This window comes from Hylaeus volcanicus, chromosome 1 (assembly GCF_026283585.1).
Source record: "Hylaeus volcanicus isolate JK05 chromosome 1, UHH_iyHylVolc1.0_haploid, whole genome shotgun sequence".
NCBI lineage: Eukaryota > Metazoa > Arthropoda > Insecta > Hymenoptera > Colletidae > Hylaeus > Hylaeus volcanicus.
Window position 1 is genome coordinate 26,037,153 of NC_071976.1, and position 24,855 is coordinate 26,062,007.

The window sequence follows — 24,855 nt, forward strand, 5'->3', positions numbered from 1 at the left end:
CGGATTTTCAAGGCTCCAAGAAAATAAATAAAAAATCAACTTCTCGAAAGTGTTAACTAGGATACTCCTTAACACACTATTCAGAATACCAATAATATTCGTCCCACGATATCTCGACGACTTATAGTACACATATTGTGTGCTGTTTTATATTTTTATATGCTGAAAATACGTCTTTGTTGTTTCTTTATGTTACATAAATATCACATCATCGTCTACTATATAAATTTGCTAAGGCAAACATTTTTTTTGATCATGTGTACTTGGATTCATTATTCCATCTGCAGAAACGTTGTTTATCCGTGGCAAAGAAGAGAATATTTTAACACAGAAGTCTTGTGACTTTTTATATGGAGAATTATATACATATATACATACATTATGTATATAGAATATAATTGATATAATACTTAAACAATTTATTCAATTTTCAAGCAGCATTTCTGAAACTATGCTTTCCCGTGAAACGTCTACCGCGAGTCATCGATCCTCTTCGTTTCCCAGAACAATGAATCATAACAATCTTCTAAAATGACTCGTCGTCGTCGGACGTAGAACGCGTCGAGTCTTTTTATAAAACTGTATAAGTGAGCGTTAACAGGAGGGGGCAGGAAAAGTCGCGTTCGCCGCGAGAGAAATGTTTGTTTCGTTGATTTGCTCTAATGAATGTGTGTATAGCGGAGAGAAGACCGCATGTTAGCGCGCGTTTAGCTAAGTTTAGCGGTGGTTTCAGATGGCTGGCACTGTTTTCTCGACGATGTATTATCGAGGCGTCAACAGCATTACGTGTTTCGAACTTGCGGTTCGTTCAACCCTCTCAATCGCCGAGAGAGGGTGGTTGGAAATTGTTAGCGGTCCCGAAGGCACTCGAGCGAGAGTATCGAAACTCGGGATCCCCGCGAATTCGGTAACACGACAACAGAAATGAAACGAAGTTGCACGAATGGCTACGATTCATCCCCCACGATTGCGTTTCCATTAACGCTAGAACCACCGAGGACAATGCATTATGTTACAGGCTGCTGTGTATCTTTGAATTGTATGGGGGCGAAGGGCGAACCAATTTCTCGGTTAAAATTACTTCCCTGTTTCGACAGCTGTCGTTAAACATTGCAACAGAAACGATGTTAACGATTAAGTAATTTTCGAAGGAAGTTTGGAACATCCGGGTCAAATTAACCGCAAGTATTAATGGAGAAATAGATCCCTATAATATTAAAGTGTTAAAAAGTTTAAGGTCTGCGGAAAAAAATTGATTTTTGATTTTTCTAACTACGGAGCACCGCACCGAAAATTTTGAAAAAATTGAGAATAATAATGACAACATCATACACTTCCTGTAATTATATAATCGTAGTTCCGCCATTCCTTCGATGGAAAATCGACGCTTTTCGGAATTTTGGTTGCATTTTTTATTTCTTACAACTTTTATTTTTAATCGAAAAATATGAACAAATTCTGGAACGTGTACCTTGTTGACTGAAATGTCTCTGATTTGTTTTTAAATTTTTCACGGAGTGGGGCGAGAGAAATTGGTCAATAACGTGATTTTCATTTTTTCCTGTTTACTACCTCGCCAGTCGAGACAGGGACCTTGGAACTTGGCACGGATTAGCCTTTTTGGGTAACCCATGGAATATATCATCGCTAGACTGCGGATCTTTATGCGTTTATAGGAAATTTGAATGTGCAAGAACCTGCAAAATGCAAACAATATGCGTGAATATAAAAAGGATTGAAAGTAAAGTTCCTGTTATGATATTTTCAGAATAAAATAAATTCCTATTTAAGTTCAATTAAAGATCCACAGTCTGATCATCGCAAATCGAAATCGGTCTAAGGGCACTTTTGATCCTCTTAACCGGTTATACTCTTTGTTTCAGTTGTATAAAGGTGTATGGCAAAGATGGTCCTGCACGTGGTCGATTAAAGGGCAATTTTGAGATGTTGAGTTTCTAGTGGTCTGAACGAATCGGTGAAAAAAGAAAAATAGTAGAAAATTGTTGACACAGCGTTTATAAAACAACGGAGTTCCGTTTCTCTAGCTGGTTTTATGCTCGGGCACCAGCGTTTACGTTCGTTGCGTCGAAAACGAACGGACAGATGTGCATGCGTAAACACTTGCGTCTACTGTCCAGATTTGGAATCTGCAAAGCGTTTAATGAGGTTCGTTAAACAGATTGTGCGTCACTTTTGCAGACAATTGCATTTAACACGTTGAATTCCACGTGAAGATTTTATCCAGGGTCAGATTAAAACTTTTTAAGGTTTAGAGTTGGGAAATGAAGAATTGAAAGCGAATGGGATACTATAGAATAGCTGCTACACCTTGGAAGCTATGGAAAGCATCATTCGATGCATTTTTTCTTACAAAGCCTACGAATTATCCACATTCTCCACGAATTTCTACGGTATCCTTCGATTTGTGACTATTCTCTTCAACGATGATCGAATGGGGTGCATTTTTACGAGGCTACCGTTCAAGGGGAACATGTTACTATCGGTAAATAGAACGTGGACAACGTCGAGTAATTCTTTCCCTTACGGCCGACTATAACGTCTGACCTGATACGCCTCCACGTAAGGTCCTTGTTCCTTGCAGAGTACTACTATTGTGCTATTGTCACAGTACTACTCCCATCCAGTGCTCGCGCCACGGCAATAATACTCGTGTATTTGTACATGGCGAAGTTTTTTGTGTACCTCGGTTGGACAACATTCGTCTCCATCGAATAAGACCTACGTACTGGTCGTTATTCTTCGTCCCGTTGGATGTTGTAGTCACAGGAAGTCGAGGTACGCACAGGGTGCGGCCGAAACTGTCGCACAACCGGAAGAGAATTGATTTCTATTGGGAAACTAAGCCGAAAATGTGGAACATTCTTTGTTTATTCCACGTGGATGTTCAATCTTCCAATTGCTGTGCTTAAATACACTCTACCATGAGGATTAACATTATTCCAGACCCTCGGATTAAAGATAACACCACGTATGGGAAATTGTTTTTCTTTTTATCATATTGTAAGAATTTTTACGTCTTAGCTTAATTTTCATGGGTGTTTTCAAGTTTAATTTACCTGGACAATAAATAGTAGTAGTATGATGTTCATTTCGACTATGAAATGGACTTGATGATAATAACCTGATAATAAACTTATGTATTAGGGGGATTGAAAAAGTATCGTCATTTCTACACGTTGTATTGACGCAGAGGGAGATTGTTTTGAGTAAATAAACGTGTGTGTAAATACTTTACTTGTACTTTTTTCTTTTTATAGCAAAAGTTCGGTTTCTTTTTAGACAGACCGTGTATACGCAAACTAATGCCATCACAGGGAAATGCCACCGTGGTGCCATTACTTCGCGTGCTCACCGTTCTCTGAAACAACGATAGTGCTCAACATTGTCACAGAACTTAAAGGCTCGCAATGCACAGTTTCCCGTCATCCCACCCAAGCCAGCTCGTGTTTTACTAGAATCATTTTTTTCATACATCCAAAGCATTGTGGGTGGCGAGCCTGATAAACTCGTAACCAGACCTTGACGATCTATCGCACAGCTAAGGACCACCGTGGCGTGCATCGATGCGTTTCATCTTCAGGTACGAAAGAACGGCGATTCTGTTGACGAGCCGACATTCATGCGGGAAGAAAACTGGCGATGGTACGCCAGCGTAAAAGAACTCGATGCACCATATTCGGAAGCAGCACGGTTTCGTGAGGAAAGCTTCCACGTCGGCCGATGCCCGTCCAGAAAAGACACACGCTCTTGCGCGCGTATCTTACGGCATACTTTACTTTGGCGACGTGATCGTCATTCGCGATTACTTCGTCCCCTGCTTCCCGTCTCTTCCCTATCGTTGTGTACCCCCTTCTAACGTAAGATAACCACGGGCATTCATTCATTCATTCATTCGCTGCCACTAGCCTTGTCCGCGTATTCGTGCTTATTTCGGTTGAGGGGAGACAACCGGTCCTACCTGCTTGAAAAAAACTTCGTTAGAGCCGGGGAGGGAGGATTTTTATGATTTAAACCGCTAAATAGAAGCTCGTTCAACTTTTCTTTTATTAAGAAAAATTAACGATGAATTTGAATTTTTTATTTAACCGTTTGCACTCGAGAGGTGACTCTCAGTCACCATTAGGTTTCACGCAATACGATACCTAATGTTTCTTTAGGTTTAATTTCTTTGGAGCTCGAAGTGTCGATAAAATGATTGTCGACGAGGTAACGGTGACCTTATTCTAAAATCTAGATAGCTTAGAATTCATGGCAATAGAATGCTAAGAATCATCTCGAGTTGCTGGCGGATACCAGAAAAAAAAAAGCCTCGAGTGCAAAGGGTTCAATTTCGCCAGTTCTGTACAAGATTTTCAAAGTAGGCGTCTTTGCGCGATTACTATTATTATGTTTTTATGTAGAAGTTTTGAAACATTTAATTCGCATGGTTCTTTGAAGCTTTATCTTAATCTTTTAAAATTCCTGAAGAAATCTGGAACGATAAATGCACGCCCGTCTGGATTAATCCTCTGTGCAGATAAAGCCAATTTGAAGTTTCACTACGTCGCTATTATCTTCTACGTGAAATCTGTTCAATATTTTATGGCTAAATTCAGATTCAGTCCATACATTTTTCGACAAATGGATCGTTCTACATTTAAAAACATTTTTCGAAACTTCCAAATCGCTGAAAGCTACGAACAGATCGTGTATATAAAAGTACGTATCCATTGAATTATTATTAACTTATTACATACTTATTGAATATGTACATTTTACGACCAAAGCATCGTTCTGCCGTTGAAAACGTTTTTTGAAACCTTTCCAAATCGCTGAAAGCTACGAACAGATTATATATAAAAGTATGTATCGATTGAATTTCGTTGAATTAGCACCTTTTATGCAAAAAAGAAATGCACGACGAGCATCGGAGATGAAGCTGTTCAGCAGCCCTTTGTAAGCAGCCGCAGGTATTTAAGCACTATGCTTATGACTTTCTGTTGGCCGACCTAAATTTGGAGAGTTTACTGCTGCATCTACCGGGGTCAATGAGTGTCAACGCGATAGATGACGAGCCGTCGTTGCCACGTCGACAACAATTTCGCGGTAGAGTGGAAATGACGATGAATCGCTGTTACTATAGAAATAAGACTCTTTAACCCATTATGCGCTAATGGCCTGGTTAGAGGAGATTTAAAACAAACTCCTACTAAATGCATTTTAAAATGTAAATAATGTATAATTCTTATGGGTAACAAATGACAACTTGAGAATTAATAGAAATAAAGATTACTTTTGTAAATCACATTACTTTTGTAAATGTCCCATTTTTGATCTAATGTGCACATATCTATGCGTACTGATTGTATACCTATGCTTAATGATACTACCGAACTACGTAGATTAAACAAAATAATCATTTAATTAATATAATCGTATTTTCATGTTACAGATGAACGAGAGGACGTGCAGAAAAAAACGTTCGCCAAATGGATAAATTCACAGCTGCTGAAGGTAAGTCCCTTATTCTCTATTTGCATTCCAGTGTAAATTGTTACTTCACTCGTACTGCTAATACGAATTTCAACTGAATTATATACGAAAATTGTTAGAGAAAATGTAAAGAATTTTTCTTTACATACACGTATTCATACTTGCATAACTCGGAAGCTGTTCCAGTGATTTTCGTCCGAGTCTATTGAATATTGTACAAATCTAGGTTTAATTATTACACATGTAATTTCCTCAGAACCATCACGAACCAATTACCGACTTATTCGTCGACTTACGAGATGGAAATCGCTTACTGTCACTTTTGGAAGTTCTTACATCCAAAGTTTATGTAAGTACCACCACCAATATCATTATTATTAAAAAAATAACGGTGCGCGATTAAATATACTTACAATACAGCATTTATAGTTTCTCTTTAATTTTGTTCTCGTTCGCCACAATTTCAATAATTGCATTATCAACAGGCATTTAGTTATCGACGAAGACCCAAAATAAAACGCATTAAAAACATTTAACTGTATCGGTAACACGTTCGATCAGGCTACCACTTTTAATCTCAAAGCGCTCCATTAAATTTCGTTCGCTCGAATTACATGACGCATTTGAATATTTGTTCGGCAACTCCGCATAAGATTATGCGCTCGATAACTTCTTAGGTATCGTAGAGCCGGCTTACGATACGCGTAATGGGTTCGTTCTTGCGTTTAATGTAATCTTTAATCGTTCTGATAGTCGTTCTCTTTGTAATCACCCGTTAGAGCAGTGCGTAACGTTCGCATGCCGTGTGTGTACGCCACGAGCTCTTCTAATAGAATTCCAAGCAGGTGCGCGTATCGAGTATTACGAATATTTGCATACGAGTGGTGATTATCTATGCGCAGTAGGCGTAAGAGCATTCCGAGCGAAAAGTGTTCCGCGTACTCGAGCCGTTTCATAGGTGTCTGCATCTATCCTGAAGATTCGCTCGTCGACATTCTTTTTTATACGCGGCGCCACTCGATCGTAATCTTGTTTTAGCGATGATTCGAAAAACCTGTAACGCCGTCAACCAATTCGCGACGCCACAGCGAGCACATTTTTAGCGATTTCACGATATTCCAGCATCGATCTAATTAACACGTTTACAGAAAAGGGAACGTGGCCGGATGAGAGTTCATCATCTGAACAATGTTAACAAAGCCCTGCAAATTCTGGAGCAAAACAATGTAAGCGAATGATGTTGTTGTTTTTTTCTTCTTCTTTTTTTTTTTAATGGTAGAAATTTAACGCGCGGACGTTAATATTTCCTTCTGACGTTTTAGGTGAAGCTTGTAAATATTAGCAGCAACGATATCGTTGACGGTAATCCTAAGCTAACACTTGGATTAGTGTGGAGTATTATACTACACTGGCAGGTCAGTTTTATGAATGGTTCTTTTGTTTGAAAATGAAAGCTTCCTCCCCCGTTCGAAAATTCTTTTAAATTTCATACTGGTCGCTACGAACCTTTCGCTATTTATTATTTAATACCACTCGTTGCTAAGAAAATATGGTAGAGAAATTTCTGTACGAGGACTTTCTAGAGACTAAGTAAAATATTTATCCAGGTCCATTATCATCTCAAGGACTTAATGACGGAATTGCAACAGACAAATTTGGAAAAGACTCTTTTAGCATGGTGTCGTCAGAATTCACAGGTAAAATCCTGCCTACAGGTTAAGACATAGCCTTTAGGAAACAAAAAATACAACGCAGTTCTCTTTCAGAACTATTCCGGCGTCGACATTAAGAACTTTACGACATCCTGGTCGGATGGATTAGCGTTTAACGCGATTCTTCACAGATGGAAACCGCATCTGTTTGATTTTAACAATATCGCGCGTAAGCATCCAAACGCCAGGCTAGATCATGCGTTTCGCATCGCCCAGGAACAGCTGGGCATCGAAAGACTATTAGATCCAGAAGGTAAATTAATATTTGTAATGTTGTATGTTAATAATAAAACAGTACGTTTAATTTTAAGGTATCTTAATTGCCATTTATACCCTCGTTATTATGTTAGTCGTTATGGTCGTTTAAACAATTTTGGAATCAGTGAAATGTTGGTAAAATTTGAATGCAAAGTTGTAACTTTGATTTCATAGTGTTTTAAATAAAGCGAAGATCTTTGAGAAGCGCGAAGAAGGTAGGTTTGAAATTTGGAGTGTTTACTCATTTTGTATTAAGAAAGAATTGGACAGCCTACTACATATCCTTGAGGTAGTTAACGCGAGCTGGGTTAAAACAATTATCGTGACTAGATTGATTTAGAAAATTATAAGCAATGTGAAAGGAAAAGAGAAAAAAAGAAATGAAGTCTGGAAATGAAGTGATAAAGTAAATCAAATGCAAGGATCGATGACACTGCTGTGACTTTCATACGAAATGAAACTAAATTAAATACTGCAGAGAGTTGTTAAAAAAATTAAAAACACTATTGTGAACTCACTAAACGAAACATAGATCACTATATCAAGTCCTCAGGCATATCGAGCCAAGCACGATACCAATATCTGATGTTTAATTTAATATTTTACAGACGTGAACACATCAGTGCCAGATAAAAAGTCAATAATGATGTACGTCATGTGTCTCTTTCAATCCTTGCCTCACTCTGGAGACGATATCGGCGAGATAGATGTTTCGGTAGCGAGCGACGGGAGTCCAGTCGCAACGCCAGGAGCTGAGGTCTATAATCGTTTTATTCGAAAATAAAATATTCCCCAGACGCGTTTAGCATATATTTTCATAAAGTATGCATTTGTAGAGCACATTGTCCTTCTCAAATTTCGGTACGCCGACTTCGCGACCGATGAGTCTCGCGACGAACGTGTCGGTGGAGCTCGGTGGTTACCAAGTCGCTCTCGAGGAAGTGTTGACCTGGCTTTTGGAAGCCGAAGACAAAGTGATTCACGCTCCGATGCCAGGGTCCAGTTTGGAAGTGTTGAAACAACAATTTCACGAACACGAGACATTTTTGATGGAGTTGTCCGGTCACCAAGGCGGCGTCGGTGCTGTATTAGAGGAAGGCGCGAGATTATTAGCTGACGGTGGCTTACACAAGGACGAGGAACACGAAGTGCGCGTTCAAATGTCGTTGTTGAATTCTCGATGGGAAGGTCTTCGAATGCGTGCGATGGAGAGGCAGACTAAAATTCACGAGGTGTGCTACGTTCGTCTAAGTACAGGCATAGAATTAGATCTCGGTGTAAAACTCACTTTTTCTTTTTGTTGTTAATCATTTCTCTCGGACTAGGTTCTTATGGAAATGCAGCAAGGTCAATTGGACGCGCTGCGGCAATGGTTAACAAGCACGGAAGATAGGATTTCACTTATGGCAGCCGTTGAATTGAACCCATCTGCCTTAGACGAACAACTGAGACAATTGAGCGAATTAGAGCAAGATATCGAGGCGCAGCAAGGAGTTGTCGATGGTATGAGGAAGATGGTGGTTGTCGTGGACGAGGAAAACTCGGAGGCGGTTTACGCTCAAATGGAGGATCAATTATCCGCTCTCGGTGAACGGTGGACTCATATCTGCCAGTGGAAAGAAGAAAGGAGGCAACGTTTACAGTCGCTTTCTTCGCTTTGGCAAAACATCAACGACGATTACAAGAGACTAATGTCGTGGCTAAACGAAACCGAGATCACGTTGAAACAAATGGAAGCGAATCCTGCGTCCGAAATTGGCGAGGTGTTGGAGAGGATAAAGAAGTTGCAGGTTTTAAAGATGGAAATGGACGCCAACCAAAAGAAGCTAACGTCTTTGCAAGAATCGGTCCAAGAGTTGGAGGGGCAAAGTACCTCGCCCGAGTGTGTTAACGTGTTAGAAAAAATTGAGAATCTGCAAGATCGATGGGAAGCCGTGGGACAAATAATGGAAGTCCAGACTCAAAGGGTAATGCTCAGGAATTGTATCGTAGGTCTTTTGAAAAGCACGATTAACCTTCTGAAACGTCGATTCATTTATTAACCCTTTGCATTCCAAGCAATTTGGCTATATGCAGATAGTCAACTCCAAGACCATTTTTCTTAGATTTATGAGTCATGGAATGGCCACGAAAAACTCTTTGCAGTTTGTTAAATTATACGATTTGTTTTTAGAATTTTACAGTTTTGTTTACCAAACACAATCATACACAAATAATAATAGTTTAATGGAAATATTGTCCATCATTTGATTATTCATATGAAGTTGTTTGAAACAAATAATGGAAAATTAGCGTATTTTTTAACGCTATTGCTTAAGAATGTTAATAGATATACAGGGTGTCCCAGAATTAGTGTAAGAACCGAGAATGGGGGGTAGCTGAGACGATTCTGAACCACAATTTCCGGTTCTTACACTAATTCTGGGACAATATATTTATTCCAGCTTTTCAGCTAAGAAATTGACTTGTTTACTAATCTTCTAACCATTTTCATCCTCTTACATGCTTAAGAATATTATTGATCTCATAACTAATTGAATTTAGACACCCATCGCTTATTAAAACTTAATGATAAATTCTGGGCAGTACATGTGGCCTTAAGATTGCAAAGGGTTAAATAGTTATACATTGTTTTGCTGATCGTGATTTTCAAAAAAGTTGCACTGTTTCCAACGCGTCATCTTTTGTACTAAATAAAACCCTGGTTTTATGCCACACTAGATAACTAGCTCGGGATTTGAATTTGATCTAAAGTCTGAGAGGGAAACCACGATGATTTCGGGTAACGAATGGATGACAGAGACAGTCACGAGTATCGCTTACAAAGAAGAAATTTCTGCAACGGTATGCTGCTTACTCATGAAACATTGCAGGAATTATTTGATTTATCACACGACGCGATATGAACGTGTTATTATTATTTTCTTCCAGTCTACACCGCATAGCGATTCCAAGAAGCGCCGCGTAGACAGCACAGCTAGACACGAATTTGAGTCTGCTCTCAATAATCTTTACAAGTGGCTTGATTACGTCGATTTAGAAATAGGACGATCAGAGGGTGTATTCGACGAATTAAGCGTCGAGGAAAAGAAAGTAGTTTATAAAGATACGATAGTCGATATCGAGTCGCACAGGGATGACTATAATAGGGTCGTGGAATTGGGAAAGCAACTTCTCGTGGAGTTGAAGAATGCAAATGAGTCAACCGAAGCAGAAGATTCGAAACTTAACGATATACAGAATTGTTGGTTGGCGATTAACAATAGGTTGGAAGAAATAAGAGGTCGTATAGAGTATTTGGAGGAAGTGAAGAAGTTTCGAACGGAATTGTCCAGTTTAAATTTAATGCTGGATAGTTATTCGAAATGGTTGGATTCAAATAAGAGGAACAATCAAATTGAACCGTTTAGGGTAATGACAAATATTTCAATGGAATATATTTCAATGCTTTATTTAAAAAGCCTACATGGTAATTTTTTATACAATTTATGTTACTTAGGTAAAAATGAAATCAATGAAATCTCACGAAGAACGTATAAAAAAATTGATGGAGAAAGCCAAAGAGTTGTCGGAAAATCAGACTGGTATTAACGAAAATAGCAATGTAAACACGGATATACAAGCGTTCGTTAACAGTTGGGAAGCATTGTATAAAATGTAAATAATTTTGTAACTTGTAGAAAATCTGTAATTAATGAATGTATAGTTAATAAATAACGTTATTGTAGGCTATCTGAAAGGCTAGCTGAATTGAACGAAGCTGTTGATAAAACGCCACCAAAGAAATATACAGACGCAGTTGCTAATCTTACCTCGTTTATTAACAATGTTGAAAGTACGTTATTGTCGGAACATATAGTGATGTCGGATGACAAGACAATGGCGGAACAATTAAAAAAATTCAGTGACCTGCACGATTCTCTGAAAGAACATCAAGAGATTTTCAATTATGTAAACAGTGTTGGACATGAATTGATAATGAAAACTAATGGAGAGTCTCAGGGCCAAAGACTTAAAGACGAATTGCAAGACCTTAATACGAAATGGAGCGACATACCTATAATTTTAGAGGAACGCCAACAGAACTTGTTAAAAGGTATCGTTACAAGAGTTTGATTCAACCATTTTATTAATTCGATAGCGCTCGGTGTTTAACAAAATTATATTTTGTCAATCTATAGATATACAGTCTTTGAAAGCATTTAGTGATGAACTCTCCGAACTCGAATCTTGGCTTGACAAATCATACAAATATTTGGGGGAGTTGTCGAAGGACGACGTGACAAACGACGTCGAAGCAATGGAACTCAAGTTAAAACAGGTCCAATCTCTTTGCGAGGACATAAACCAAACGAAACCGAAAATAGAAACGCTTCAAACATCCACGAATAAATTGCTTGAAAATTCTGAACCAAAATTTGCAAGTGTGTTAAACAGTAAATTGGAAATTGTATCGTATAAGTGGAACGCTATTGTAGATGGTGCTAAAGGATTAAATGACAAATACGAAGACAGTCTCAAGAAAAATGACGAGGTACGTAGAAGATAGCTTCATAAATTTTCAACATATTCATTACGGTTACATTACATCAAATTTCAATAGATAATAAATGGAGTGGAAGATTTTACGAAGTGGTTGTCAGCCCTTGAGAAAGAGATACCAGTTGAAACAAAAATAACATCTTCGGTTGAGTTGTTTCAAGTTCGCGGTCGATATCAGTTGCTGAAAGAAAAGATTGATAAACGCGTTGAAGAATTTAGAAATCTTAACGAAATGGGCAATGATAAGCTGTTGAGTTCGGAAGGGTCCTCGGTACAGGAACTTGGTAGACGTTTTACATTTTTAAATGCACGGTGGACTGACGTCACGGACCGCATTTATGAGCGATATAGACATTTACAAAACGCTAGTCACGAGTATGGTGAATTTCGTGCTTTGGTTGCACAAGAGAGCGACTGGTTGGACAAGTTGGATAAAAGACTGAAGAGATCAACGGAAAGTGCTGCGGATGCTGAAGAGATATCGGAAGAACTTGATGTAAGTGTTAGTTTCGTAATAATAATAAAGCGAGTTGTAATTGATTTGCGAGAATAATTTATTATCGTTTAAAAAGGATTTGGAGAATTATATACGAAATCATCCAGAGTTAAGGCTCGAAAAAATACAGGAAATTGGTAAACAGTTGATTGAAAGTAACATCATGACACAATCTATACAAACAGATGTTGAGAGCTTGACAAATCGTTGGGAAAGTTTAAATAACCAGGTATGCGCGTTATGTCAATTGTCAATCTATTTATTATACAATCTGCACATTCAAGACGCTTACGGCAATGATTTTCTTCTCTGAATTTTGTGTGTAACATAAAGAATTATACTTTTTCTTAACTGCATGCACTACTACTAAAGAATTCTCGAACATTTGTCAAGATAAACGCAGACGAAGTCATTTTATTCTGCGTTAAAAAATAGCTGTTGCCCTTACGATATCTTTGTCATTATCATTTTGTGATTTATTATATCGCTTATACTAAACTGTAACGCTACAATAAAGATCTAATATCGTTTATATTCGTTTTTAAAAATGACTTGAGATATTTCCAAGTATTTTTAGGGGTTTTCTCATTTAACTATACATTTAACGATATCGATTTTATCGAATACGAAACAACAGTATATGCAATAGGATAGCTTTAATAAAATTATGCAGAAAATTAGTATTATATTTTGAGTAGGCTGGGCAGCGAGCCAAGCTGCTGGAAGGATCGGTGAAGCAAGCACAACAGTCAGAAGGACGCATCCTTGCTCTTCAACACTCCTTAACGCAAATAGATTCTGTACTAACTGCACGTCTTGACTGTGACCTTACTGCTGATGATTTGCCTCATGATTATCAGGTCTGTTAGTCAAATTTTTGTTGCTCTTTTATTAAATGTTTAGACCGAGGAATTACACGATTCATGTAAACGAGTACTCGAAAGTGTAAATTAATACATTTGTTAATTGTATCCCTCTACATTAATGAATATTGTACATAAAGCATTGTTATGGAAAAGCATGGCAAAGAGAATGTTTCACTTTTGCAGAATGTTACTCGTACACTATATGTAAGCATTACTTGAAATTAACGACGATCCTACAGTTTTATGATTTTTATTATTGTAATTAACAAGCTAGAAACAGATAGATAGACAGACACAGATATAGATATAAATTTTACGACAATCGTAATTGTACATGTTTGTGACTCAGAAATTAATGGAAGAAATGGAACATCAACGGTTAACGCTGCAAGAAATGGCAATGCAAATTGAGGCGTATAAAGCATCTGGAAAGCAGGAAGCTGCGATCAGATTGCAAGAACAGTTGTCTCTTATAGAAGAAAAGTTTTCCGAGGTTCAAAAGAAATTTCAACGTTTTCGGTGTCCAACGAATTTGGAGCCAAGATTATCCAGGGCTTTGCGAGAGCTTCGAGGAATAGAAGAAGCAACTTGTTTATTGGAATTGTCGTCGGAGGATCCAGAAGCCATTGAAGGTCAACTGAAACATTGTCTGGTAATTTGTTTTTTTAAATCCTATCCTCTGTTTTGTGAAGTCGTAAATTACGAAGGAATTTACGGACGATTACACTTTGCAGCGTTTTTATCAAACATTAAGTGAAATCAAAGGTGAGATAGAAAATATTATCGTAACGGGCAGAAAGTTAGTCGAGGACAAAAGTGTTCTCGAACCAGAGAAGTTTTCCAGAAAAATTGACATGTTGAAGGAATTGTATAATAAGGTAATAATATATATACATTATTAACACGTATACGCAATTTACTATTGCAAATTATTTATAATCGTACATACAGATGATTACTAATTGTAAGTATAACGATGTTAAGCTGTTATTTTGTTTTTTTTTTATTGTAGCTGGGATTGCATATAACCGAATCAAAATCAGCCCTAGAATCTGCGTTAGATTTATCGCGTGATATGTATAAAAATATGTCGTACATTAATATGTCCATAGATAGTATTAATAAAGAATTAGATACACAGAAGAATATGCCTGATCTACCAGTTAATGCGATTTATGTACGAGTAAGTATATTACAGGACTGTGAAAACGTTCTTTAGTAAATAATTATTAAATCGCGAAAGTAAATATTTATAACTGCTCGAATAGGAAACTCTGACAGAGGTAATTCCACGATTAAATGTCGTAAAAGATAAGTTGTTAAAGTCCCAAGAAGATTTTTCCAAGCTTTGCGATCCTATGTATTTGGAGCAACTTAAAGAGAAGTTGTCAGATGTTGTTACTAGATTAGCAAATACAGAAAGGAGATTAAGACTTTGTTGTTCTGCAGAGGTAAATATTTAATATGACGAAATTAGTTGCGATAGATCGAACAAACGCACGTGCTTATTTTCAGGAGGAACCCAATGTTGATGAAATAAATGCGTGGCTTTCACAAGTCGAAGAGAAACTGAATAAATTGGATACCGTACCGATCGATCAGTTGACGGAAAATCATTTCGAGCAATGCAAGGTAATTAGATCGGTTATAACTCACATTCCGACGATGGTCTGAAAAAATGCTTTTTTTTTGTTTACTTCTAGGCTGTTCAAAGCGAAATGATTGAAACAAAACCGAAAGTCAATCAGTTGCAACGTTATACCTACTACCCTAAAGTAGCGGAAGTTTGCGAGAAATGGGAAGAAATATCCAGCAGAATACAGGTAAGTTGTGTAATAAGTTTAAGTATCATCCATTGCTTATTTTCTCATCGCTTGTATTGCTTGTTCTTATCTTAACATTTGGTATATGTAATGCTTGTGCTTTATAGTACCATTACGTATATCTCGTCTAAAAGAAAACCGTTTCTATTCATACGTAATATTTCGTTGTATTTTTATATTTTACACATTACCAGTTATCTAGTTATTTCTTGATTTATAATCTTTTTATCGTTAATTATTAATTTACGATTAAAGTAAATTACCTAATTTTGTATGGTGACATACTTTCCTCGGTTGTACATACATCGATTATATTTAATTACACAACTTACGTTTGATCATCATTATGTATATAGTTAACACTTCACTGTCGATTATGTGTAAGTTACATTGATACGTATTAGCGAATTATGTGAAGTATTTTGTCCAAGAGGTGTCTCTAGCTATGTAAATAATACTGTCATCATTAGTGAAAAAAAAAAAGCCGATATCATCTTTGGTGGATGGAAAACATTGTTATCGATTATTTATCGACATTGTCTCTCCCCTTGTATAAAATTTCATAGAGAAGTCTGAACGTGATTTCCAAGAAAAGCAATAAGGAATGAATAAAACTGTGCTCCAAGTTTTCGTATTGGTGATGGATACACGCAAAGAAAAAGCTTTGTTTGCACAATGAAATGCATTGTCACTTTCATTTGGCCATGCTTGATATTGTCACTATTAACATGCTCTTTCAATTAACCGTTGCCTGTCCATGAATATTCTGTTACCTATCATATTTTCACAGGAATGGATCCACAAAATCACAGACAATTTATTAATAAAAAGTAAGGTGGGAGAAACTAAGGGGAGAGACAATTATGGACGCGTTAAGTCGTCTAGACAGCCGGAACAAACTTCGTTGAAGCTAGTTAAAAAAGAAAATAAACTGATAGATGAGAATGAGGAAATATACGGAATAGGATATCTTAATCCTGCATTCGATGACAATCAAAGTAACGTAACGAGTACACCGAAAAGTACGCCGATCGATATCGTTCATCGAAGTCGGAAATCTCTCGTAAAATCTGAAAAAGTAAAGACCAAAATTGTAGATGTTAGTAGAACCGTTAGACGGAAGTTAGATATGAGTTCGGTACCGGACGTGGTTCAAACGTCTCAACCGCAAGTCGTTCGTATCGACGATGAATCGCCATCGTCATCTCCCGACACGGACGTATCCATGGCTGACGAAGAATTCTTCTTAACGAAAAATAGCACCTTGTTTTCTCAAGTTTCTTCCAACACGTTGGTTACGACAGAGTCGAAATCATACGATCCGAACAGCATGCAAACGAATCCTTTTCGTATCGTGGAAGTGAAAGAAATGGAAATAATAAAATCAATTGCATCGCCCGAGGACCATGTAATACTGCCAAGTGCGAACGTCAGCGTAGGATTAATGCCACAAGTCGTTGAGAGAGTAGAGATCGTCGAGGATACAGAGACGGAACCGGAATCAGTCGACACTGATACAGAAGACAAGGAAGTTAGGGGTAAAATTTGTAGCGCGATCGGGGGGAATCAAGTAATTAACAAGAAAAGAGAGCTGATTCCAATTTTAAAGAAAAACAAGTCGGTAGATCCATACTCTGCGAAAAATATGAAGAAACTAACTCTTAAATTAGATACCGATGCTGTTCAATCAGATCATCAAATATCGAGCAGTAGTTCGTTGATGATAGAAGACAATACGATACGAATTCATGAATCCATTCCAACGAATGCACAGTTACCTTGCAAAATAAATAGATCTGATAAAATCACAGTCTCCCCATTGAAGGATAAAGACAGCATTGCTGAGTATCTTATTCTCGAGGATAGCGGAACGAACTCAAAGAAAAGTGTAACAACCACCGTCACTGATATTTCTCTTACCCCGTCGGTCAGTCACAATCAAACGGAGAAAGAGCATACTAATGATAAATGGTTAACGTCCGTAAAAGACACCGAATTTTCTAAATCACGGTCTAGCGAGAATGAAAATGTAGACTGTGATAGAAGTGCAAGAGCTTTGTTATTTAAACGTGCACGAAGTATATCGAAGGACGATACCTTAGAAGATTGCGAAAGCTTTTACGGAAGCGATAAAGAAACCGACGATATTTTAATTTTCTCCGATGACACAGAAATTGATGTTGGAAGTTCCAGCTCGGAAGGCGAAGATCCGAATTTAGGGGAGCATGTTGAGCACCTCTTGGACAAGGTAATTCTAATGGCATCAGCCTTGCCATTGTAACATTCATAATTTATGTAAAATGTCATTAATAATATCTTTAAAACAATCGCGACAGTAACAATTACGAGTTCAAAGTTTTGTGGATACATAACGATAGGTGAAGGTTGATATATACGAATTACTTGGCGTGTTAGGGAGTTTTTTTTTTTTTATAATTTTGTTGTGCATAGATACAGGCAGAACGATTATCACAGGAATTGCAGCAAAAAGCCGATGTAAAGGTTTCGAGCGATAAGAGACCTTTTAAAAGTGCAACGAGTTTATCTAGAACGGGCTTGGAAAAATGTATTTTGGAATTTGAACAATCTGCTCAATTAATGTTACACAGGATGGATGTTATGTTAATGAGCATCAGTAGCATTAGTAATGAAAAAGATCCAACGAAGCGTTTGGAGGTTTGTATGCGTATTATCATTTTTTTAAATAAACCTGTAAGTAATGTTGATTTTATACAAAATGTATTATTCGTTTGACATTTTAGGTACTCGAGGAAGAAGTTAGTATTCTTGCTCCAGATGCAGCAGCTTTGATCAGTAAAGGTGACGGTCTAGTTATGACAGTGGATATGTCTGACCCCGGTAGAGCTGAAAAGATAAAAAACGAACATCAGGATAAATTGAGAAGTAAATGGCACCAAGTAATGTCAGAGATCGAAACTAGACGAATACAAGCGCAACGAGGCGAAGAAATACTACGGCAATATAATAACATAATAGCGGACTTCGAAGACTGGTTTAGAGACGTGCCATTAAAACTGGAGCAAGTTAACAATTACGAAGGACAATTGGAATCATTCACAGCAGAATTTGATGCTAAACAAGAACAAATTCATAAACTGAACGATTTCGCTATCGAGTTAAAAAGACTAAATGTTGGATACTCCGAAACCGTACGTTATAGCATTAACAGTAGGTGGCAAGAAGTTAGTTCACAATTTAAAAGATATAGTGGTAGCAAGGACAAGGATAAACATGTAACTGACAAGAAAGTTGAAATGGTACGTTGAAATGTTTAAAAACATAAAATTTTTTTATGTCCTACGCTATGAACCATCGCGATGAATATTTAAAATTCGAATTTTATGCTTTTAGGACGTAGGTGGAATCGATTTGCAAGAATTTACAACAAGGGTTAATAAGATTAGAGAAGCTGTCGTGACTGTTACAAGATCTCTGAACTCAGTACCACTGAACGGTGATGATTATGAAATGTTTGCGAACCAAGAAGAATGCCTGAAAAAAATTAATAACGCCTTAAATATTCTTAAACCAAGCATCGAAGAAATTAATTCTGTTTTTGAGAATGTCGCTTCTCAGCTAAGAAGAGAACAAGCCGATCAAATTAGACGCTTGAGTGATAAATTACGAGATGAATGGATAAATGTTAATCAGAGCTACGTGGAAAGATACAATCGTTGGAATAAAAGTTACGAAAAATGGAAAGAACTTTACCACACGTGTCGATCTTTTTCCGATTGGCTCGATAAAATGGAGGAAGCATTAAAAAAATTAAATTCCCTCGGCTATTCCAAATCATTAAAGACGAAAATATATGAACTGGAGCAGGAGATTTCTAGAATGCAAAAAATTAAAAATAATATCAATGTTTTGAGTGCTAGTATTTTATCTCGTGCTAAAGCTGAAGACATGATTGAGCTAAAGGAAACGGTTAACACCATAAAGCGTCGTTGGCAAAACATCGTAACTGATTTAAATGCACGGAAAGAAAAGTGTGTACTAATTTTCATTTTTTATACTTTACTATTTAACGTATCCCGTATTTTCTGCCATCTTATATTTTAATATTGAAGATAATAGATCGAGAATTTTGATAGACACGTTACACCGAAAGTGAAGCTTCTCTTCGTATTGAGCTATTTCAGTTGTGATTTGCCTCTGGTGCTGTAGCGATCGCAGAATAACCTCTAGTCTAATAAAGAAAGCTTTATCAACCCTTTACAATAATCAGCTTACATTTTCGTATACTGTATGGTTAAAAATTCAGATAAGCTCGTTTAAGTTACAAGTGCTATATATTAGAATATTCTTTCATTTGTTCGTTGTAGTGTATGTAACGAATGTATTACATTTTTTTAGAAATTTTGCGATGGAGAGGAAAGTGAACAATGAAGGAAGAATATTAGAAAGTGCTTACAATATTTTGGAGCAAATAAATTCCTTGTTGGTGTCAGCAGCAAATCCATCAGATGAAACTTCCTTGTCAATAAGATTGTCATTGATCAAGGTAAGTTGAAGAGTTTAGAAAACAATTCGTTTGGTTTTTAGAAACAATGGGCACTGTTCAACACAAGTGTGTAAATGTTTATTTTCACCACTAATCACAGTATACACAATTAATTGTAAGCGTTTTATTGATGATAGGATATGTTACTTATTGCAGTTTGTAATAAATTCGTACATGTACACTTTCTATTCGAATTTTTATTCAGAAATTAAATTTCATGGGCCAATGCCCGCCTTTGCGTTATTAAATAAACTGAAATTGAGCCTAAGAATATCTTCCCATGCCATGACTGCACAAACGAAACTGTGCCAAGACATAAATAGCATTGAACTCTCACTTTTCTCTTATTTCCTTATTAAACGTAAATTGATGACGCCGGTACGTGCGATTGCGTCTCATAATAATTTTAATGATAAATATATAATGTTTTGTTTTTAGGCGAGACAAGAAGAACTCTCTTCGCGTAAACGGTCATTACAGAATTTAGTAAATCAAAGTGGTGTAGCTTCAGGGGAGGATGAATGTAATAAACTCCTTGCTGATATGGACAAAGTATTTAATATTTCAATTTTGTTTATCATAAATAAAAATAAAACATATATAGGATTAAAAATTAACTCAAAGTTAATTAAATTATTCGAATTAATTTTTAGGCCAATTCGAGTCTTTCGAATCATCGGGAATATGTTGAAAATAAACTTGCCTCTCTTAAGAAATATATTTGTACTTTGGATGCTGTTATGGTGTGGGTTATGGAAATGCGAACAAGGATAAATATATCTCGAGAACTACCTCAACAAGAGCGTACCGAAGTTATTAATAATGTTATGGTAAGTGTGTCGATATTCATTTTTCACGAAAGTATTCAGAAATAATTTATTTATTATTATTGTTACAGACCAAAGTCGAGGATCGAAAAATGGAAGTGAAAGATGTACTGGAGAATTATACCAATTTGGAGAAAGAATGCGAGTCTGCAAAGCAACCCATTTCTGTAGAATTACAAGTAAGTGTACCAAATATTGCTATATGTATATGCTTACATTTAACTTATATAACTTTTACAAAAAATCACATTTTTACGAACAAAATAGTGTTAATAGATTCGTGACAAATTTTGTGTTTAATTTCATGTCTCTATCGGAAATCTGTTTGCAACAGGAAAAACTGAAGAAATTGAGAGAAGATTGGCAGTTCGTGAAAAGCAGTGGCGAATCACAGAGTTACGAAGTTAAATCTGCGGCGGTGGTTCCGGTTACGACAAGAGAAACAGGTAAGAGATTTTTGTATGCATAAGTGAGTAAAATAAGCCGCAGGATATTGTTTTCTTTAATAAAGTACAAATATTATATTTGTATATAGAATCTAGCTGGTTGATTTGAGGATCAATAGAGTTTGGATCTGAATCCCCTCATAATGGCAAATTAAATTCAATTTAAAAATGAATTTCGCGGTACAGTTCCCAGGAGCTCTAGCGAGCACCATCATATGTAAAAACAAAATACTGTTCTCCCTTTTTCTATCGTGCTTGTTTCGCCTTACTCCTGGACTCTGTATAACACCGGTAGATGGCGCTTGCACTTCATTATATTCTTCTTTACCTACGATCGATTTGCGGATTCGACATGTATGATAATATGACTAAATTTGTGGTGGACACACTCATCATCGTCGATAAGAAGATTTATGAAGACCGTCGATAAAGAAGAACTAACTGTTAACTCGATGATACTCGATGTTATTCATTTGATTGTCTTTTGTGAAACATATTTTAATTTTGCCTTTCAAATATTTAAAACACACTTTCTGTCAATCCATTAAGCAAGAGAGATCGTTTAAAATAAATACCAGAAATTGTTATTCAATCAAAACTTTTATTTAGTCTACATTAAAATATAATACGGGTAAACCTTCCTCATAAATTCCATTTAAATGGCGCCATCTAGCAGTAAAAATAAGAACTATTCGAGGAGAAACTTAGACGTTTTCCTGATAGAGGGCGCTGACCAATTCCTAAAATTTCCCCGCGGGAAATTTGATCGTTCTTTTATTTAATTAAATTAGAGTTCATTAGAAGCATTTTTAGATAGATATTTTTCACGACTTCTGTGTACAATGAATACTTATTCTGAACCGCGATTGTTATTAATATTTAATCGAAAACTGAGCGTTACTATATGCATTATAAATGTTTAATTATGTCGGAGATATTAAGTTTCAACACATATAAAAATATAGAAAAATTTCTATATTTTCCCATAACCTAAGTCTCAATCAGATGGCCATTATAATTTCTTTATTATTAGACTAACTTTGCTTATTATTAGAATCTGCTTATTATTACACTAGAGTTATAAGTGATTAAATATAGAGGCATAGAATTAATTTCTAAGATATAATAGAATATATCACATGCAAATCATGTGAAATAGTTTTCTCAAGAAAGTTCTTTATAAAAATCACTTCTAGTCTATTATGTTAAGAAAGAGTAGTTCTTTTGTTTTAAAACATTCGACTGTAAACATGTATGAACGCAACCGAAGCCTGGTAGAATTGTTAGAATTGGATTATTGTCGGCAACCAAAGTTCATTCTCGGTTCGTTAATATGGAACCGTTAATACAGTGAATTAAATTTTCACGGTGTAGTGCATAATTCAGGGTCGTGTCGGGTTAATCGCGATGGGTTCAGAAACGAAGAACCGTGGGTTTGTTGATCCCGCGACGGTGAGCTTAACGGAAAGGCCGTAGGTTTGTAGTATAAGCGCGATCGTCGGGCCGCATAATGAGCGGATAAGCCTTCTAATGTAGTCGTGGTAGAACATCGCCAGGCTGAGTATAGCTCAAGCTTCGTAGCTCTCTGTTCTTGCTCCACCTCTGTTCTCGACGCTTCGTTCCTCTATTGTCTTCCATATCCGTCAGCGGTGCTACATCAAGATGAAATCAGACTCGTTTGACGAAAGTTTCGGGACCGCAAACAGATTAAACTTATGCTTTGTCGCATCTTCCGGTGTAATCTTATCTCGTTGCATTTTACAATTTGTTCTCGTCCCATCAAAAGACGTTAGAGAAAATGAGAAATATTTTCTTTTTAGTCCGGTTAAGAGATACAGATTATTTTTAACTCGAGTTCAAGGGATGGAACAATCACTCGACCTCAATGATTCTTCATCGAAAATCAGTTGACCCATGTTTCGCCGTTTGGTTAGATAGGTTCCAGTTTTCGGAAAATTAGAGGTCAAAGGTCATGACGTTGGATCCGTTTTGGACCGATGAGTATCTTCTATAGATCTTGAAAAGACAATTAATTTTTATTTACACAATTGGGGGCGACAAGTTATAGTTTTGAAGTTATTAAGGATTTTATGTGGACGAGGATCTGCGTACGTTTCCTCCACCTCCTGGGGAGGTGGATCACGGGAAAAAAAGTCACTTTCGGTGTTGCAATTTTACTTTGTTAATTGGTGCTTAAATGGATATTTATTCAGTATCTGACCACATATAGTTGGAAAATTTACAAATCAATAAACGTAATACTGCATTTTTACAAATTACGACAAACGTATTAATTAGTATTATAGTCTTAATGTAGATTACGCACGAGTAAATATATAAGAGAAGCAAAGTAAACCGCGATGGATAAACTGTAAAATAAATTCGTAAATAACCCGAATAGGGTTAGAATCTTATTTCTGAAATGGGGGATTGAACGTGGTTTTAATCTGAGTATCGAACGGAAGCGGCTGTTAATTGGAAGGAGCTTAATTTAAGAAACTAAAAGCCTTCTAGAGAACCCAGGGTGTACGTGACGAAACTAGTGAAAGTGTCTTCGCACCCTTTATTTATCTGTGTCTGGTAAACACTCAAAGAGTTAGGAGAACTTTTTAGAGAGGAATTGCATCTGTATATCACTCGAACGTAATCTGAAGATGGTTCAACTTTAAATATTCTGCTTGAATTCTGGTTTCTTCTTACAATTGAAATTACATTATACTTGGTTCATTAGAGAAATTTTAACAATCACCAACAAGGCTCGTAGTCACGTAACGAATTTAACTTTTTCTCTCACGTATCCAACGTTGTACGAAAAAGATGTTGTAGTGTAAAAGATGGGGCACAAGTTTCGGGTAGGCGATTGTTATCGCCATCGTCGATGTACTCCGTAACAAAAGTTTCAAGTTTTTATCTTCCACGGTGGTTATCGTGGGCGCGCGTGACGTGAATTCCAGACGAAAACTTTAGGAAGGTGCACGTTTATTCGGGGTGAAGCGGTCGAGTTTTTCGGCGTTCAATAATCGGTACAAAATTTAATCAAATTAATTTTTTACTTTTATGAAGCGAAGCTAATTAAAAAGCAAGTCTCTCGACGTTTATTCTCTACCCTCGAGTGATGTTTCGAAGTTTCATCCACGAAGAGTGCGTCCAGAAGTGTGTCGCAAGGTTGGGGTTGATCGATGTCAACGCTTCTGTGAATAGTCGAAATACGGAGACCCACCGCGAATCATTGAATATTCAAGTGTTCATTAGCTTGGCGTAGTAGCCAATAATTGACTACACGACGCTACACTGACAACCCGCGGCGAAGTAAAGCTGATTAGTACAACGAACTGGTAGTTCCTGCGTAACATAATATTTCGTCGGTCCGTGGCGGAAGCGGATTGGAGATTGATTCAAGCTGACGCGATTAGCTGAATATATATATGTGTATATATATATATATGTATGTATATACATACATATATATCGCGAGCCGTGATCACGTTAACGCTGAATTACACCGATCCGAGAAAAGCTGCTTTCAACGAGTCTAGCGCGCGTCGAGGACGGAACGATGTTCACCTGAACAAACTCGTTCCTCGTTAGCGAGAGAGCTCATTAAGGCTTTCATGTTCCTGTGGTCACGTTTTGTGCCTAGCGTAGCAACATGGATTTAAAAAAAAAAAAAGACGAAAAAAAAGGGGGAAAAGAAGAAGAGGAAGTTAACAAAGACGAATACGTCACAATACTCTCCGACGCGTTATGGCGCATTATTGTACAGGATTGGGAACAAGCGAATATTATCGAAACAAAATTGAAACAATACGAGGAACCAGACGGTCGATGGAATTGTTAGGGGAAGTGAAAAAAAGAACAGGTTTTTCG

General features: G+C 36.9%; 1 protein-coding gene across 9 annotated transcripts in view; it reads left to right on the plus strand.

Annotated features, from left to right (window-relative positions):
- The window catches only part of LOC128884643 (dystrophin, isoforms A/C/F/G/H), a 572,670-nt gene that overhangs the window by 17,525 nt on the left and 530,290 nt on the right, over nucleotides 1–24,855 (plus strand). For 6 of the 9 annotated variants that reach the window (XM_054138171.1, XM_054138189.1, XM_054138199.1 and 3 more), the window contains 32 exons: nucleotides 5,453–5,514; nucleotides 5,750–5,842; nucleotides 6,642–6,719; nucleotides 6,816–6,908; nucleotides 7,101–7,190; nucleotides 7,260–7,458; nucleotides 8,072–8,220; nucleotides 8,300–8,695; nucleotides 8,789–9,430; nucleotides 10,185–10,307; nucleotides 10,395–10,874; nucleotides 10,963–11,120; nucleotides 11,192–11,559; nucleotides 11,645–11,997; nucleotides 12,067–12,501; nucleotides 12,578–12,730; nucleotides 13,200–13,361; nucleotides 13,717–14,019; nucleotides 14,102–14,245; nucleotides 14,380–14,550; nucleotides 14,636–14,818; nucleotides 14,883–14,999; nucleotides 15,071–15,190; nucleotides 15,981–17,438; nucleotides 17,642–17,866; nucleotides 17,953–18,468; nucleotides 18,563–19,200; nucleotides 19,568–19,715; nucleotides 20,154–20,267; nucleotides 20,369–20,545; nucleotides 20,614–20,721; nucleotides 20,877–20,988. In XM_054138171.1, the coding sequence (XP_053994146.1) occupies nucleotides 5,453–5,514; nucleotides 5,750–5,842; nucleotides 6,642–6,719; nucleotides 6,816–6,908; nucleotides 7,101–7,190; nucleotides 7,260–7,458; nucleotides 8,072–8,220; nucleotides 8,300–8,695; nucleotides 8,789–9,430; nucleotides 10,185–10,307; nucleotides 10,395–10,874; nucleotides 10,963–11,120; nucleotides 11,192–11,559; nucleotides 11,645–11,997; nucleotides 12,067–12,501; nucleotides 12,578–12,730; nucleotides 13,200–13,361; nucleotides 13,717–14,019; nucleotides 14,102–14,245; nucleotides 14,380–14,550; nucleotides 14,636–14,818; nucleotides 14,883–14,999; nucleotides 15,071–15,190; nucleotides 15,981–17,438; nucleotides 17,642–17,866; nucleotides 17,953–18,468; nucleotides 18,563–19,200; nucleotides 19,568–19,715; nucleotides 20,154–20,267; nucleotides 20,369–20,545; nucleotides 20,614–20,721; nucleotides 20,877–20,988 (8,568 nt within the window). The remainder of the gene's footprint in view (nucleotides 1–5,452; nucleotides 5,515–5,749; nucleotides 5,843–6,641; nucleotides 6,720–6,815; nucleotides 6,909–7,100; nucleotides 7,191–7,259; nucleotides 7,459–8,071; nucleotides 8,221–8,299; nucleotides 8,696–8,788; nucleotides 9,431–10,184; nucleotides 10,308–10,394; nucleotides 10,875–10,962; nucleotides 11,121–11,191; nucleotides 11,560–11,644; nucleotides 11,998–12,066; nucleotides 12,502–12,577; nucleotides 12,731–13,199; nucleotides 13,362–13,716; nucleotides 14,020–14,101; nucleotides 14,246–14,379; nucleotides 14,551–14,635; nucleotides 14,819–14,882; nucleotides 15,000–15,070; nucleotides 15,191–15,980; nucleotides 17,439–17,641; nucleotides 17,867–17,952; nucleotides 18,469–18,562; nucleotides 19,201–19,567; nucleotides 19,716–20,153; nucleotides 20,268–20,368; nucleotides 20,546–20,613; nucleotides 20,722–20,876; nucleotides 20,989–24,855) is intronic. The other 3 variants (XM_054138225.1, XM_054138217.1, XM_054138209.1) reach the window with 3 other exon arrangements.